This window comes from Pezoporus flaviventris, unplaced genomic scaffold (assembly GCF_033815535.1).
Source record: "Pezoporus flaviventris isolate CSIRO_AGI_PZ_B2104156 unplaced genomic scaffold, CSIRO_AGI_Pfla_v1 ptg000001l, whole genome shotgun sequence".
Lineage (NCBI taxonomy): Eukaryota > Metazoa > Chordata > Aves > Psittaciformes > Psittacidae > Pezoporus > Pezoporus flaviventris.
The window spans coordinates 6,870,193-6,882,683 of record NW_026892549.1 but is presented as its reverse complement, the minus strand read 5'-3'; the positions used below and the strand labels follow the sequence as shown (position 1 = coordinate 6,882,683).

At 40.8% G+C, this 12,491-nt stretch overlaps 2 protein-coding genes and 1 long non-coding RNA gene across 6 annotated transcripts in view; 2 read left to right on the top strand and 1 right to left on the bottom strand.

The window, feature by feature from the left end:
- Positions 1-847: 847 nt before the first annotated feature.
- On the bottom strand, positions 848-12,197 carry PARP9 (poly(ADP-ribose) polymerase family member 9). Its single transcript, XM_061476940.1, has 10 exons — positions 12,168-12,197; positions 11,662-11,701; positions 9,780-10,612; positions 8,024-8,248; positions 7,726-7,944; positions 5,878-5,953; positions 5,025-5,399; positions 3,645-3,790; positions 2,894-3,068; positions 848-1,725 (listed from the first exon to the last, which is right to left on the bottom strand). Exons 1-10 carry the CDS (start codon positions 12,180-12,182, stop codon positions 1,424-1,426), a joined length of 2,406 nt encoding a protein of 801 aa, XP_061332924.1. The 5' UTR covers positions 12,183-12,197; the 3' UTR covers positions 848-1,423.
- On the top strand, positions 5,950-6,966 carry LOC133281469 (uncharacterized). Its single transcript, XR_009747537.1, has 2 exons — positions 5,950-6,242; positions 6,794-6,966. It is a non-coding gene; the product is annotated as an uncharacterized LOC133281469 (long non-coding RNA).
- A 6-nt stretch (positions 12,198-12,203) lies between the features above and the next one.
- Positions 12,204-12,491, top strand: part of LOC133279003 (protein mono-ADP-ribosyltransferase PARP14-like) — a 29,527-nt gene continuing 29,239 nt past the window's right edge. For all 4 annotated transcript variants that reach the window (XM_061472541.1, XM_061472459.1, XM_061472373.1 and 1 more), the window contains exon 1: positions 12,204-12,491. In XM_061472541.1, the coding sequence (XP_061328525.1) occupies positions 12,317-12,491 (175 nt within the window). In that variant the 5' untranslated portion in view covers positions 12,204-12,316.

Here is a 12,491-nt window from a genome sequence, read left to right as displayed (position 1 = left end):
TCCAACCCCTTGCCATGGGCAGGGCCACCTTCCACTAGACCACTGTGCCCCATCCAACCTAGCCTTGAGCACTGCCAGGGATGGGGCACCCACATCTTATCTGGGCAACCTCTGCCAGGGCCTCAGCACCCTTATAGCAAACAAATTAATTAATAGATTATTTTGAAAAGTTTTATTAAATGCTTATTTCATCTGTGTTTTCGGGTTCAAACTGCTCTCCATTAGCATAGTGCTTTACATGTGGCTGAAATGCTTTCCATATGACGTTGTTAGTTTCTAGTAGTTTTACATGAGCGCTTTTCCCCACATAATCACCATTTTAACCACAGGTGGCTTTTCAGTCTAGAAGCAGGCCCGATATTTACAGACAAGCCTTTGTTTCTGTATTGCAGCACTGTTACAGCCCTGTGGGTGTTAGGGCTGTAACTGATGGTTTTAAATGCTTCAGAATTGGCAAATCTGGTAGTAGCTTTTAGTTGGGGGCAATAGATTTGTTTTGAACCCCGCTAACACCAGGCATAGCTCAGGTGTTAGTACAGAAAGTTTCAAAGTACCCAAGAGCTGGACTGAATCCCCTTTTACATTAGCATAAGTTACAGTAGCTCTTAGAATTTTCCAGTCACTGGCTTCAGGTCACTCCAGACCCAGCGGGGAGATACCTGGCTACAAGGATGACACTGTAATCTTTAAAAGATACCAGTAAAGGAGATTAAAAAGAAATTTCATGCTGTAGCTTGAATGAGTTCTCTACTGTTCTGTAGCCTTTGTGAGATTCAGTGCCACTGCGAAATTTGAAGCTCAGTCAAGTCATGTTCTTAAGATTATATGGAAAAATAACAGGTTAGCCGATAGTATCAGTCATACTTTTTATTTTGAATACATGTGTCTACAATACTTGGAATATCTAACTAATAAAAACTGTAATAGCAACTACTGTGAGAAAGCATGAAGTATTGGCTCATACTCACCATAACTATGGGCATTTAATAGCATGTCCCAGAGTCAGAAATAGCTTTGACCTCATACATTTACATGTTTAAGTCAGAAGAAAAAATAGGAATTAAAGGCACAACCAAGATTTCTTGGGTTTCACAAACATACAGAATATCGCAGATTATGAAAATGTAATGAAAGAATAACAACCTATGGAAACATCAGGTGTATAGTCACATGCTAAGAACATTCTAAGGCATAAAGTAAATGACCAGATAAATGTTAGACTGTATTTTGTGATGCTTTTCCTTCTGCTTCCATTCACAGATAGTTTTGTTCTGACCTTCTTAACATATTGACTTACTTCATTTGTTTATGGATATTTCAGAGCACTTTGCACAAGGCACTTTGATCACACGAAGAACATCTTCTACCAAAGTACCAGAAGTACCAGACCCAGTTCTGAGGGGGCTTCACAATAGCTACAGGTCTAATTCAGGATACTGCTGGTTTCCTTACAAGTCAACAAATATCTTGGAAGGGCCTGAGCACTGTTGCAGATGACAAAGGTGTCAGGATTACTTACATCATCTACCAAGCTGTCGTATACCTTAATGGCATCCCCCTCCACTGCTGGTGGCATAATATAAGATGAGTTGCCTTTAGTGTATAAGCCTGTTAGTACCTCAGCCTCAAACACATACATTTTAGAGTCTGTTTCCTGTGTGTTTTTACCCTCAGTTAGACTTTTCGGGTTCCTTTTAAAGTAGATGCCAGCTCCGTATTTTTGTTCTGGAAAAAGAAAGAAAAATTTTTAGAAAAATAAAAGCCTTTAACAATCGATTGTTGTGGGGTGTTGGTACTAAAAGTCTGCTTCTTGATTCAGTATTACATGTTACTGCATTTACATTATAGCTGAATGTGTGCCATCCTCTCACAAGTAAATATGCATTAAGTGGCTCTAATGCTAGCACTGGCCTCCCACTAGAATCATGAGCAGTGACAGCTGATGGCCATTCTGATTTAACTTCTGCTCCAGCAATGACCATTCAGATTTAACTGTTAATGCAGTGATAGAAACATCAAGATATAATGTATTTATATAAACACTTCAGTCAGCATGTACTAAGGACTCTGATAAGGCGGCAAGATTTTAATAATATAAGCTACAAAATAAAAGCTTTGAGATTTTTAAGAAGAATGCTGTATAAAAATGCTATCACTGTATGGCCTGGAAAAGTGCAAAGAAATTAAATGAGACCACCATCCTATTTATTACTTTGAAAGGGTGAAAATGTGCCACATATATGCATAGACAAGGAAAGGCAAACCTCCCTTTTTGAACAGTTCATTGTCTGAGATCCCAGTTCTGCATTTGACCAGCAAAATACCAGACCCTTCACCTACTGCAGAATGAAGCACTAAATGCTTATCCTTTCCATTTCTGGAAATGTCTGTCTACTACAGTACTTCACAGACACCACAACTTTCTTCCTAAGCATACTCTAGTTTGAATGGCAGTCTGTTCAGTCAAATTCTGACTGCATCTGATCTGAGCAGGGGGTTAGCCTACATGATCCTCAAAAGTACTTTCCAGCCTCAATTAGTCCGTGATTCCTTTGAACATGTTTTAAAACATCAAGGTGCAGCAAGTAGAGATGCTGACTTCTGACTTTAAAAAGTGACACAATAAAAGAAAACATGGACCTGGCATTATGTCTATGTAAATTCTGTCAGCAGTGTCTGCTAGGCTAGAATCCTGTTTGTCCTCCCAGAGCCTTACTGACTTTACAATATCAGGAAGGAAAATCTTACCACAGATAAAAAAGTAAGCTCATATGACTAAATGCATGTAAGAAACAGTTCTTGTTTAGGAATGCCATTTTTTCTGGTTTTAATCCAACTTCAGTAGTCAGTCACTATGTTCATTTTGATTAAAGATGCCAAAGCAAATTATTACCTGTTGGTGGAGAATACATCCTGTGAAACCCAGTCTGGCACACCAAGCTACAGAACTGCACTGGAACATACTGGTACAACTTGTGTGTTATTTGATAGGTATACTGGTTTTCTTCTACTTTTTTTTTCATTTGTTGGAATGCAGCAGATAAAAGAGGATTATGTATCTTTTCAATCTGTAACATAAATAATAGTGTAGTATTAGCAGAGACCAATATCCATGAAATTCGTAAGTGCTCTTGGTCAGGCTATGTTCCATAGTGGCAGAACTTTTGTTTTAGCTTAAAGGCACTGACCACAGAGCAGATCAGGTATTCGAAGTGTGCAACTGATCCACAGAAAAAGAATCACACCACTATTCCATGTCCAAGAAGAAAACAGACATGCTGCATTAGTGTCCTGGAATATTGTGCTCATTCTAACATACCAATCTCATCTTTCTCTAGAGTCTGCTCATTCTAACATACCAATCTCTCTCTAGAGTCCTACAAAGGAACATTTGAAGCATGAAATAAGAAACAGAATATACAATACAGTTAAAAGGACTTCTCAGAATTTAACCACACTTTTGGATTTGCTTTATGTTTTAAAATACTTTTTAATTTGCAGTAAAGACTACATCTGTTTCAAGGATTAGGCTGATCTCAGCTTTTAAAAGCAATATATTGAAATAGTTCACCTGAGTTTTTTAAGCATGTTTGGTTCAAATATATCAGCTGAGATTTATTTTTTACCATGAATACCCTCTTTACCTTGAGAACACAAAGCCCAGCTTTTTCAAACTCTTTCTCTCTGTCTTTAAACTCCTGAAGGTGTGATTCTACCAGTGAAATCTGGATGCATTTAGTAGTATTTGTAGTATTAGTAGTATCTGTCTTGTGAAGGTGTCCTGCTTGGCCTAGATACAAAAAAGGGAGTAAAATTTTCACAGGTCATAATATCTGAGGTACAGGCAATGAGGAGGGATCCAGAGATTCAATACTTTAGTTTTGTAGTTTGGTTAAAAAGAAATAATGTGAAATATTCTCTGAAGAGGCTAATACCGAAAGGGACTGATATATATATTTTTTTTCTATGTTTATTAAAGAAACCAGAGAGGGAATTAAAAAAACAACAAACCTGAAAACAATTTATCTTCTCCATTACATCTCTCCACAGCCCAACTTTTATATAATGATATCTGTATTGAATGACTATACGAACATGAGACAAAAATTGATCACTCAACAGCTTTCTGTAATGCACTACTTCTATCAACTTAACTTAATCATAGAATGATAGAATGGTTAGGGTTGGAAAGGGCCTTAAGATCATCTAGTTCCAGCACCCCTGCCATGGGCAGGGACACCTCCCACTAAACCATGTTACCCAAGGCTCTGTCCAACCTGGCCTTGAACACTGCCAAGGATGGAGCATTTGCAACTTCTTGGGGAACCCATTCCAGTGCCTCACCACCCTAACAGTAAATAACTTCTTCCTTGTATCTAAAGTGAGCTTCCCCTGTTTCAGTTTAAACCCATTGCCCCTTGTCTTATCACTACAGTCCCTAATGAAGAGTCATCTCCAGCATCCCTGTAGGCCCCCTTCAGATACTTGAAGGCTGCTGTGAGGTCTCCAAGCAGCCTTTTCTCCAGGCTGACCAGCCACAAATTTCTCAGCCTGTCTTTGTATGGGAGGTGCTGCAGCCCCCTTATCATCCTCAAGGAAAGTGAAGGACTCTGCAGAACATGGCCAAGGTTGGTCCTGCAACAAGGGTTCAGCTGCAGCTAGCAAAAGAGCTCAGCAAAGGTATGTGTTTATCAAGTGCAAATCTTGTCAGTCACCAGTGGCCAGGCTGTGAAGTGATGCTGTCCTGGAGGAAGCCAGTTAGGGTTGGCTATACAATGATGGCCAGCCCTTCTATAAGCTGTGCCCAACTGGAAATACTGCCAAGAAGGTGATCAAAGTTAACAAATGGTCTTTCAGGGGCTCACAGATAGAAGTACAGTAATATTAGTAATTAAAGCTATGCTCAGTATGTGTGTGAACTGAATGCATGTCTGTCCACTCTCAGCAATACACAGATACTGCTTCATACTTGACCTTATTTAAGCACTTACTTTAGTTACTTCATTAGACACTTGTTTACATACCCATTAAGTACAGCAGTTCCTTTTGTTTGGCTGTAGTCTCCTCTTGTATATGAAGCAGTAACTTTTCAGTTGCGAGCACTGCATCAATCACAGCGTCGGGAGGGCCACAAAATTCCAGTCTTGCTTTGCCACCTTTCACCACTTCTGATACACATACACTAGGATGATGCTTTCGAGACAAATCTGCAAACTCCTTTCTACCAAGGCTAAAAATGTAGTTGTTTTCAATAACAGCATGGTGACTTCCCTCAATTCGTATCATGCTTCGGATCCATGATTCTGCCGCTTTCAATGCTATGTGTATGTTCCCTTTAAGTTCAATAGCAGGCTCATTATTTGCAGCCTCTTTTACACTTTGACTGCCTGACTCTGTACCTGAAAGAAATTTTCTTTTTAGAAGTGCACTGGAAGAGTGAAGAGCTTTCAAGCGCTGTCACAATTTCCTATGTGTAATCCAAGATGCAGTGTGCAGGAAACACACTGCTCGTCTGGTATGCCCAAAACAGAAGAGAGTTTGGATACCAGGAGATAAGGTTTCCAGGAAAAAAAAAAACACAACAAACCAACTAAACAACAAAACCAGACCAAAACACACATGCAGAATTCGTTTGCCTTCCACTAAATGACTTCTAACAGGTTAAGCAGAGACAATGATTTTTATGTTTAAAATCTTATAAGGGAGTGGCCAGTTCTGTTGCCATCAATGTAAAAATGCAAAGCGCTCACATTTTTGCCTCCTCCTTCCCCCAAGACACATATGCAAACACTGAGTTCTTTCTAAAGGAAGGTGATTTCGGATTCTCAAATCTGGAATGCTCATTTACTTGAAATGCCCTTTCTGCCCATTACTTACTCAAATGATCACTTCTGTTGTAATACTGATTTTTTCCCAGTTTCTGTGTCTCTGAATAAAATTTTCTCTGGAAAACCTTGGAAGAAAAACATTTAGGAGCAGTTTGAAATCTCTGTTGTCAAATACACAATTTCTCAAAACTCCAATAGATAAGCAGTTTACAGCTGCTTCCCCCCAGTTCTGAAATTATTGACAGTGGGCATTTGTCAGCATTTCCCCCAGATTTTATTGCTGACAGTACCAAAAGCATTCCTGTTCTTCTACATCTCCTAAGGTAAGACACCCCTTATACACTGAATGACACTTTTAACAACTGCTTGTTATGTGGGATATGTGGAACTCATGGAACCACACTACACAAAGATGTTACACAGTATCACAGTATCACAGTATGTTAGAGATTGGAAGGGACCTCGAAAGATCATCTAGTCCAATCCCCCTGCCAGAGCAGGAACACCTAGATAATGTTACACAGGAATGTGTCCAGGCGGGTTTTGAATGTCTCCAGGGAAGGAGACTCCACAACCTCCCTGGGCAGCCTGTTCCAGTGTTCCGTCACCCTCACTGAGAAGAAGTTTCTTCTCAAGTTTAAGTGGAACCTCTTGTGTTCCAGTTTGTACCCATTACCCCTTGTCCTATCATTGTTTGCCACTGAGTAGAGCCTGGCTCCGTCCTCGTGACACTCCCCCTTTATATATTTATAGACACTGATAAGGTCACCCCTCAGTCTCCTCTTCTCCAAACTATAGAGACCCAGCTCCCTCAGTCTTTCCTCATAAGGGAGATGTTCCACTCCCTTAATCATCTTTGTTGCCCTGCGCTGGACTCTCTCCAGCAGCTCCCTGTCCTTCTTGAACTGAGGGGCCCAGAACTGGACACAATACTCCAGATGGGGTCTCACCAGGGCAGAGTAGAGGGGAAGGAGTTGCAGTTTAATGCTGAGGAATCCTTACTCAGTTTTAAAATCCAAACTATTCCTCTACCTTTACCTCAAAACTCCTCTTCACGATCACACACGGAAAGCCTCTGAGAAGTGCTACTCTGCTAGGCAGTGGATTTGGCATCTGGCAAATTGCCTCTCCTTTTTTTCAGCAAAAAGAGTTTGATTTGCCCTGATTATCAAGGGATTAAGTGAGAAGCACATACAGCTTTCTTTAGAGTTTATGAGACAGTTACAGAAGACAGATCTGATCTTGGAATCATGAAATCATAGAATGGTTTGCATTGGAAGGAACCTTAAAGATCATATAGTTCCAACTGCCCTCCACCTAGTTCTTGGACCAAGCTGAAACAATGAATGGTTGAAGTTAAATGGGGACAAAAGCAAACTCTACTTTTATAGCTATCTAAAACATGTATGTATTAATCACATCAGCTAAACATTCAAGGTGGAAAATGGCCCACTGCAGTTAAAATTACCCACTGTCTGTTAGCAACCTTTCTATCACACTAGATCATAAAACATGTTAATAGTGCTTTGCCCTAGGAGTGTCATGCAAAAGAAAATAATAAAATGGTTAAAGAAATTTCCCAAGGAGGAATAAGTTCATTCTTTAATGAGTTAAGAGTAGACACTTTCTTATAAATTTGCTGACAGACATGAGAATTTCAGAGCTCCTTCCCCTTGTTTATCAAACCACAGAGTGATAACTTTGGGTTTAGTGAAGATAAAGATCCGTAAAGATCAGTAATACCTGTTAACGACAGAAATAGTTTCATTAATGGACTTGCTGCTCACAAACATTTTAAGTAGCACAGAATTCAGATTTTCTTAATCTGTAGTCATCTATGAGAATATTTTTACAGTTTGGGGTTTTCATTATTAGTAGTTAATAACATATTTGTTACCTGATAACCATCATTGTCATCTGGGCAAAGGACAAACTGCACATCTATCTTCTTCTCAGGCTGTGCCCTGGCAAAATTTAAAACCTCTTCAATCATGCTCTGTGCCATTACACCAATAGGCAGCATCGATGAGCAAATGCCATTTGCTGGAAAAGAAACTGAGGGAGACTGGCAGTCCCGAACATAATGCAGGCATCTGGTCACTGCAGCTTTTAATTCCTACATGGAAAGCAACTGCTTTAGTCCCCACATCACTCAAGATGAAAATTAATTAAAAACCAATCGAACTGATTATTACCTCACACAGTAACACCGGGTGGTGGTATTGTGGCCATACAGTGTGCAGCACAAACTCACAGGGCAGATTATAGCCTCTTGTTCGTAAAATTTTATAAGACGAAAGATCTTTAAGATGGGACTTAAGTTCATCCTGAAGAGCTGAACCTGCTTTTTGCAGCAGTGTTCTTGCAACTGGAGAGGAAGGCTCACCATTCACAGATACAAAATTAACAACATCTGTAGTCTGGCAAAAAAGAGCAAAGTTTCAGTATAATTCAAGTTTACAATACACAAGCTTTGCTACTATAGAGAGCACTCTTTCTAGGAACAATTCATTTAAAAAAAGTGTGGCTGCAGCACATCAGCACATCAGCTGTTTGAAAGATTCAAACACTGCTAATAAGCACTGCTTATTACTAAGAACAGCGCTGGAATACATCAAAGTACGCACATTCTAGTGGCAGTAAATGCCTACATTTTTTTTTTCAGAAGCCAACAGCGTGCACAAGACCCATTCCAGTCTTTTGAGTGTGTTCAGCAGAATTATTACTGCAGCTATGGAAGTGACCCATACGTGCCTCACCACGTGCAATTCTGCAGCCAATTATCAACAAGCAGGAGAGAACTATGGCTGTGGCTGATATCCCAGCCCTTGCTGACACTCCCCCTGCTACAGTAGTCACCAGACTAGTGGGGTCAGTGCACACAAGGGAACTCCAAAGCTATGATTGCTTCAAATTCCAGTGGAAAGACTAGATTCCCACAGGTCTCTTGTATTTCAAATTAAATATGCAAAATGCAAAAATCTTGTTTTCAGAATGCTGATAACAGCAGTTGTTCTGGCTTTTTTAATTGTTGAAGATTTTGTAGAGTTATAAGACTTTGGAGCAGATTTTCCTCATAGTCTTGAAGGTATGTGGTATTTTCCAATGCTGTATAATTGCAATTGCTGTATAATTGCTTAATAATATTACACAGTGGCAATAATATTGCCACAGTGGCAACTTTGTGATCTTTCACTGTCACATCAAGAAAATTAACTTCTGTTCAATTAAGATACTTCTTTAAAATAGAAGCTACGATTTGCATTTAGCAAATACTGTATTTTTAAAGGAATGGCTAAATGCCATCCCTGTGACATAGCTTCTGGTCTAAGAGCTCTGTGGGATTACTATGACTAAGATCATATATTTTGCCTCATATTTTGTAGCTAAGAAGTTAAATGAATCAATTTCAATGACGCGCTCTTTAAAGGTAAGATGCACATCATCTGTGTAAGTTATTTTCAGCTGTTGCAGTGTTTGCTAACTCCAGCAGTGGCATCTATGAGAACATAAATTACAGAAAAAAAAAGCAAGACAAAAGATAAGAGTAGACTTTTAGGGAATGCATGATAAAATGTGAACTCCCATGATGTTATAATAAGATAAACCTTAGCATAGGGATAAGTTGTTATTAATCATCCAATCTTTAGCTGCTTCCTATAATGCCATAACAGAATGTATACAAAAAAGAAATAAAAACTTTCTGATTTTTAATACCCATTTAGATAAACAAGCAAGCAAGCAAACAAACATAACAAAAAACCCCACCAAAAACCAGCAAACAAAACCAACAACTCCTTGCCACTATAACATATTCGCCATTTGTAATTTCTCATCAGGCTGAGAAGATAACTGCTTAGTGGATCAATATGCGTTCTGAACTCTTGGGCTCCAAATGCTGCAAGGATTGTGAGGCAACTTCTTGTTCAGCTTATCATGGGACAGACTTACCTTCTGCTCTTCAAGGACACCTCTTACGACGCTCAAGTGAACACCTCCATGCCTGATGTAAGTTGAAAGCTGGCTTGATGAAGTTGAAAGTGTTTCCTCAAGTGAACTGGTATCACCCAAAAACTTTTCACAGGCCTTCTTAATTTCTTCAACTATAGGCTCGTAAGGGTTCACCAGGCGGATTTCCCTGAGACAGCTTGGTGGACTGGACTCGATAAATTCCTTAATAGCCATTACAATCACTTGAGCACACAAATTGACTGGGAAGCAAAAAATACCTGAACTCACTGCTGGGATAGCCACAGATTTTATACCATTTTTTGGAACAGTAACATACCTCAGAACATTCCAAATAGCTTCCTGAAGTAGGTCACAACATCTTTCCTTTTCAGAAACAACCCACAATGGGCCAACTGCATGAATGATTTTTTTACAAGGGAGCTTCCCTCCACCTGTCACTGCTATTTTGCCAGCTGCGAGTTTTCCATGCTTTTGAATATAATGATTGCTTTCTGCTTGTATTTCTAGCCCTCCAGCATTCACAAGGGCTAAAGCAAGGCCTCCTGAATGATTAAGAAATTTATTGGCTGAATTCACCAAAGCATCAGCCTTGTGTCTTGTGAGATCATCCTTACAAACAGAAATCTCAATTCCCTGCTTTGTTTTTTTCCTGTATACTTCAACAGTGCATTTTGTATCTTTGAAGGTCAATGTACAAGCAAACTTTTTGTAAAAAAGTTTACTTAGACAGTCCTCTCTTTTCTTAAGAGCTTCACAGGCATCTTTATTGATGGGAATCATCAAGCTGTCTTCGTCCATTACCATGCTTGGCCCTAGGATACAGAATAATATGAAGTGAAATACAAGATGCTACTGTCAAAACATTGCTTTTTATATAGAAGTGTTGTTTATAGCTCTCAGTTGTATCCTACTCTCATTACCTACCAAATTTTTGGCAGAGTCTGATCTCTCTGCCTTTTTCACAGGCTTAGAAAGCCCAACTAAGCACTAAAAGATTACAATAATATCATTGAGCCTGCCGTGACTTGAGGATTTGAGTTTGCCTTACTGTTTACCTGAAGAGGAAGCCTGGTTAAGATGCATCTCCTCCTGCTGCTTGTTCTCCCTCTCTCACTTGCTTACTGTTTATTCTCTCCCAACAGAAGCCTCCTTCTGGCCTCTCCAGGGCATTTTATTTTAGCATTTTGTTACTGATTTCCAGCAAGGTCCAAGGGTGAGTTCCCCAGGCCTCTGCAGAGTCAGTAACTCACAGCTACACTGGCTGAGGAACACTTGCTAATACGTTCATTTCATGATGCCACGGAGACCTTATGCTGATCTTTGTCTAATTCTGTGGCTCTTTGACTTGCACTTAAATCTCACAAGCAAGTTCTTTCTTAGTATGGAATTCATGTATTCAGAAGGGTTTTTGAAACCACTTATTTTAGGGGAAAAAAAAAGTAATGGTAAAGAGTGGGGTGGTTTTTACCTTATCACTATGGCTATACAGCCCTCTCCTGGCAGATGTCAGCAGCACTACATACAGTACTTATGTTAATTACTGTAAATGAATTTGTATGAGCTTAATCAAACTTTCCTCTGGGGTATGCTGCCTGCTTGTAAAGAGTTTAACATTTTGCACTTATATACACACTGATTCATCAAAACACTTCTGAGCTCTTACTTTTTTTAAAAGAGAAATGCAAGCAAATCCTTTTGAAGCAATGGATAATAACGTTGAGTCATAATTGTGTCTAATTCACACATTCCAGGTTGCTTTTGGCTATTTCACATCAATATTTTCTAGTCTTCTCTCCGTGTCTGGCAGTTTTCAACTTAAATACAGAAACACACTTTGCAGATGGCTAAATGAGAGGCTTACCTAAACCGCTCTTTTCTTCAGACATCTCTAGACAGTAACTCTATTGTTAAACAAAGACAAGAAGTAAATGTTACTGTCTGACCTTTGCGTTCCGGCAGGAGGCGTTCTGTTGCAAGCAAACCCGGCAGCACACCTTTTCAAAACTAACTACGAAGTGTTCCGATATTTAAAATGCTATTCAGGGCTGAAATTGGGGTGACCGGAGCACTGTGCGTGAAGTCATCCACACCTTACGATAGCTCCGGCTCACCTGTGGGTGGTGAGCAGCCGGGAAATTTTACTTCTTCCCGAGAGCCTGGCCAGAAAAGAACGCTTTCTTTGGGGTTTTCCGTTTGGGCTTTGGTTTATTCCCCAGGGCCTGAAGCCCGGTGGCAAAGCTGTGAGGGAGGCCCCGGCCTGGCGCCTCGCACAGGGGCAGAGGCAGCTCCAGCCGCAGCTCCCCTGACCCCTTAGGGTGCTGCCTCCAGCCCCGAGCTCTCCACGCCCCTCCAGCCCCGCTCTGTTACCTGGAGGATCCCCATTAACCAGAGCTGCGCGGCGTGGCCGTTCCCCCTCAGCTTCGGTCTCGGGAAGGGCGCGGGGCGGAGAACTGCGGTCCCGAGCGACGGAGCGGGAAACGAAAGCGAAAGCGGGCGGTGGTGGCGGCAGTGGCATTATGGCGGTGTCGCCGCTGATGGTGCGGCTCTGCCCCGCGCCCGACGCCGGCGAGAAGGTGTTGCTCAAGCTCCAGAGCTACTTCCAGTCAGGGAAGAGGTCGGGGGGCGGCGAGTGCGAGGTGCGAGCAGGTCCTGTGCCCAACACCTATTGGGTGCTCTTCCAGCAGGAGCAAG

Bases quoted from the DNA above. Each gene is read 5' to 3' on its own strand.
- PARP9 (XM_061476940.1), bottom strand. The intron at 10,613-11,661 runs GTAAGCCTCTCA...TCTGTATCCTAG, and splicing joins TGAAGAAAAGAGCGGTTTAG to GGCCAAGCATGGTAATGGAC. The intron at 5,400-5,877 runs GTAAGTAATGGG...AATTTCTTTCAG, and splicing joins CAACAGAAGTGATCATTTGA to GTACAGAGTCAGGCAGTCAA.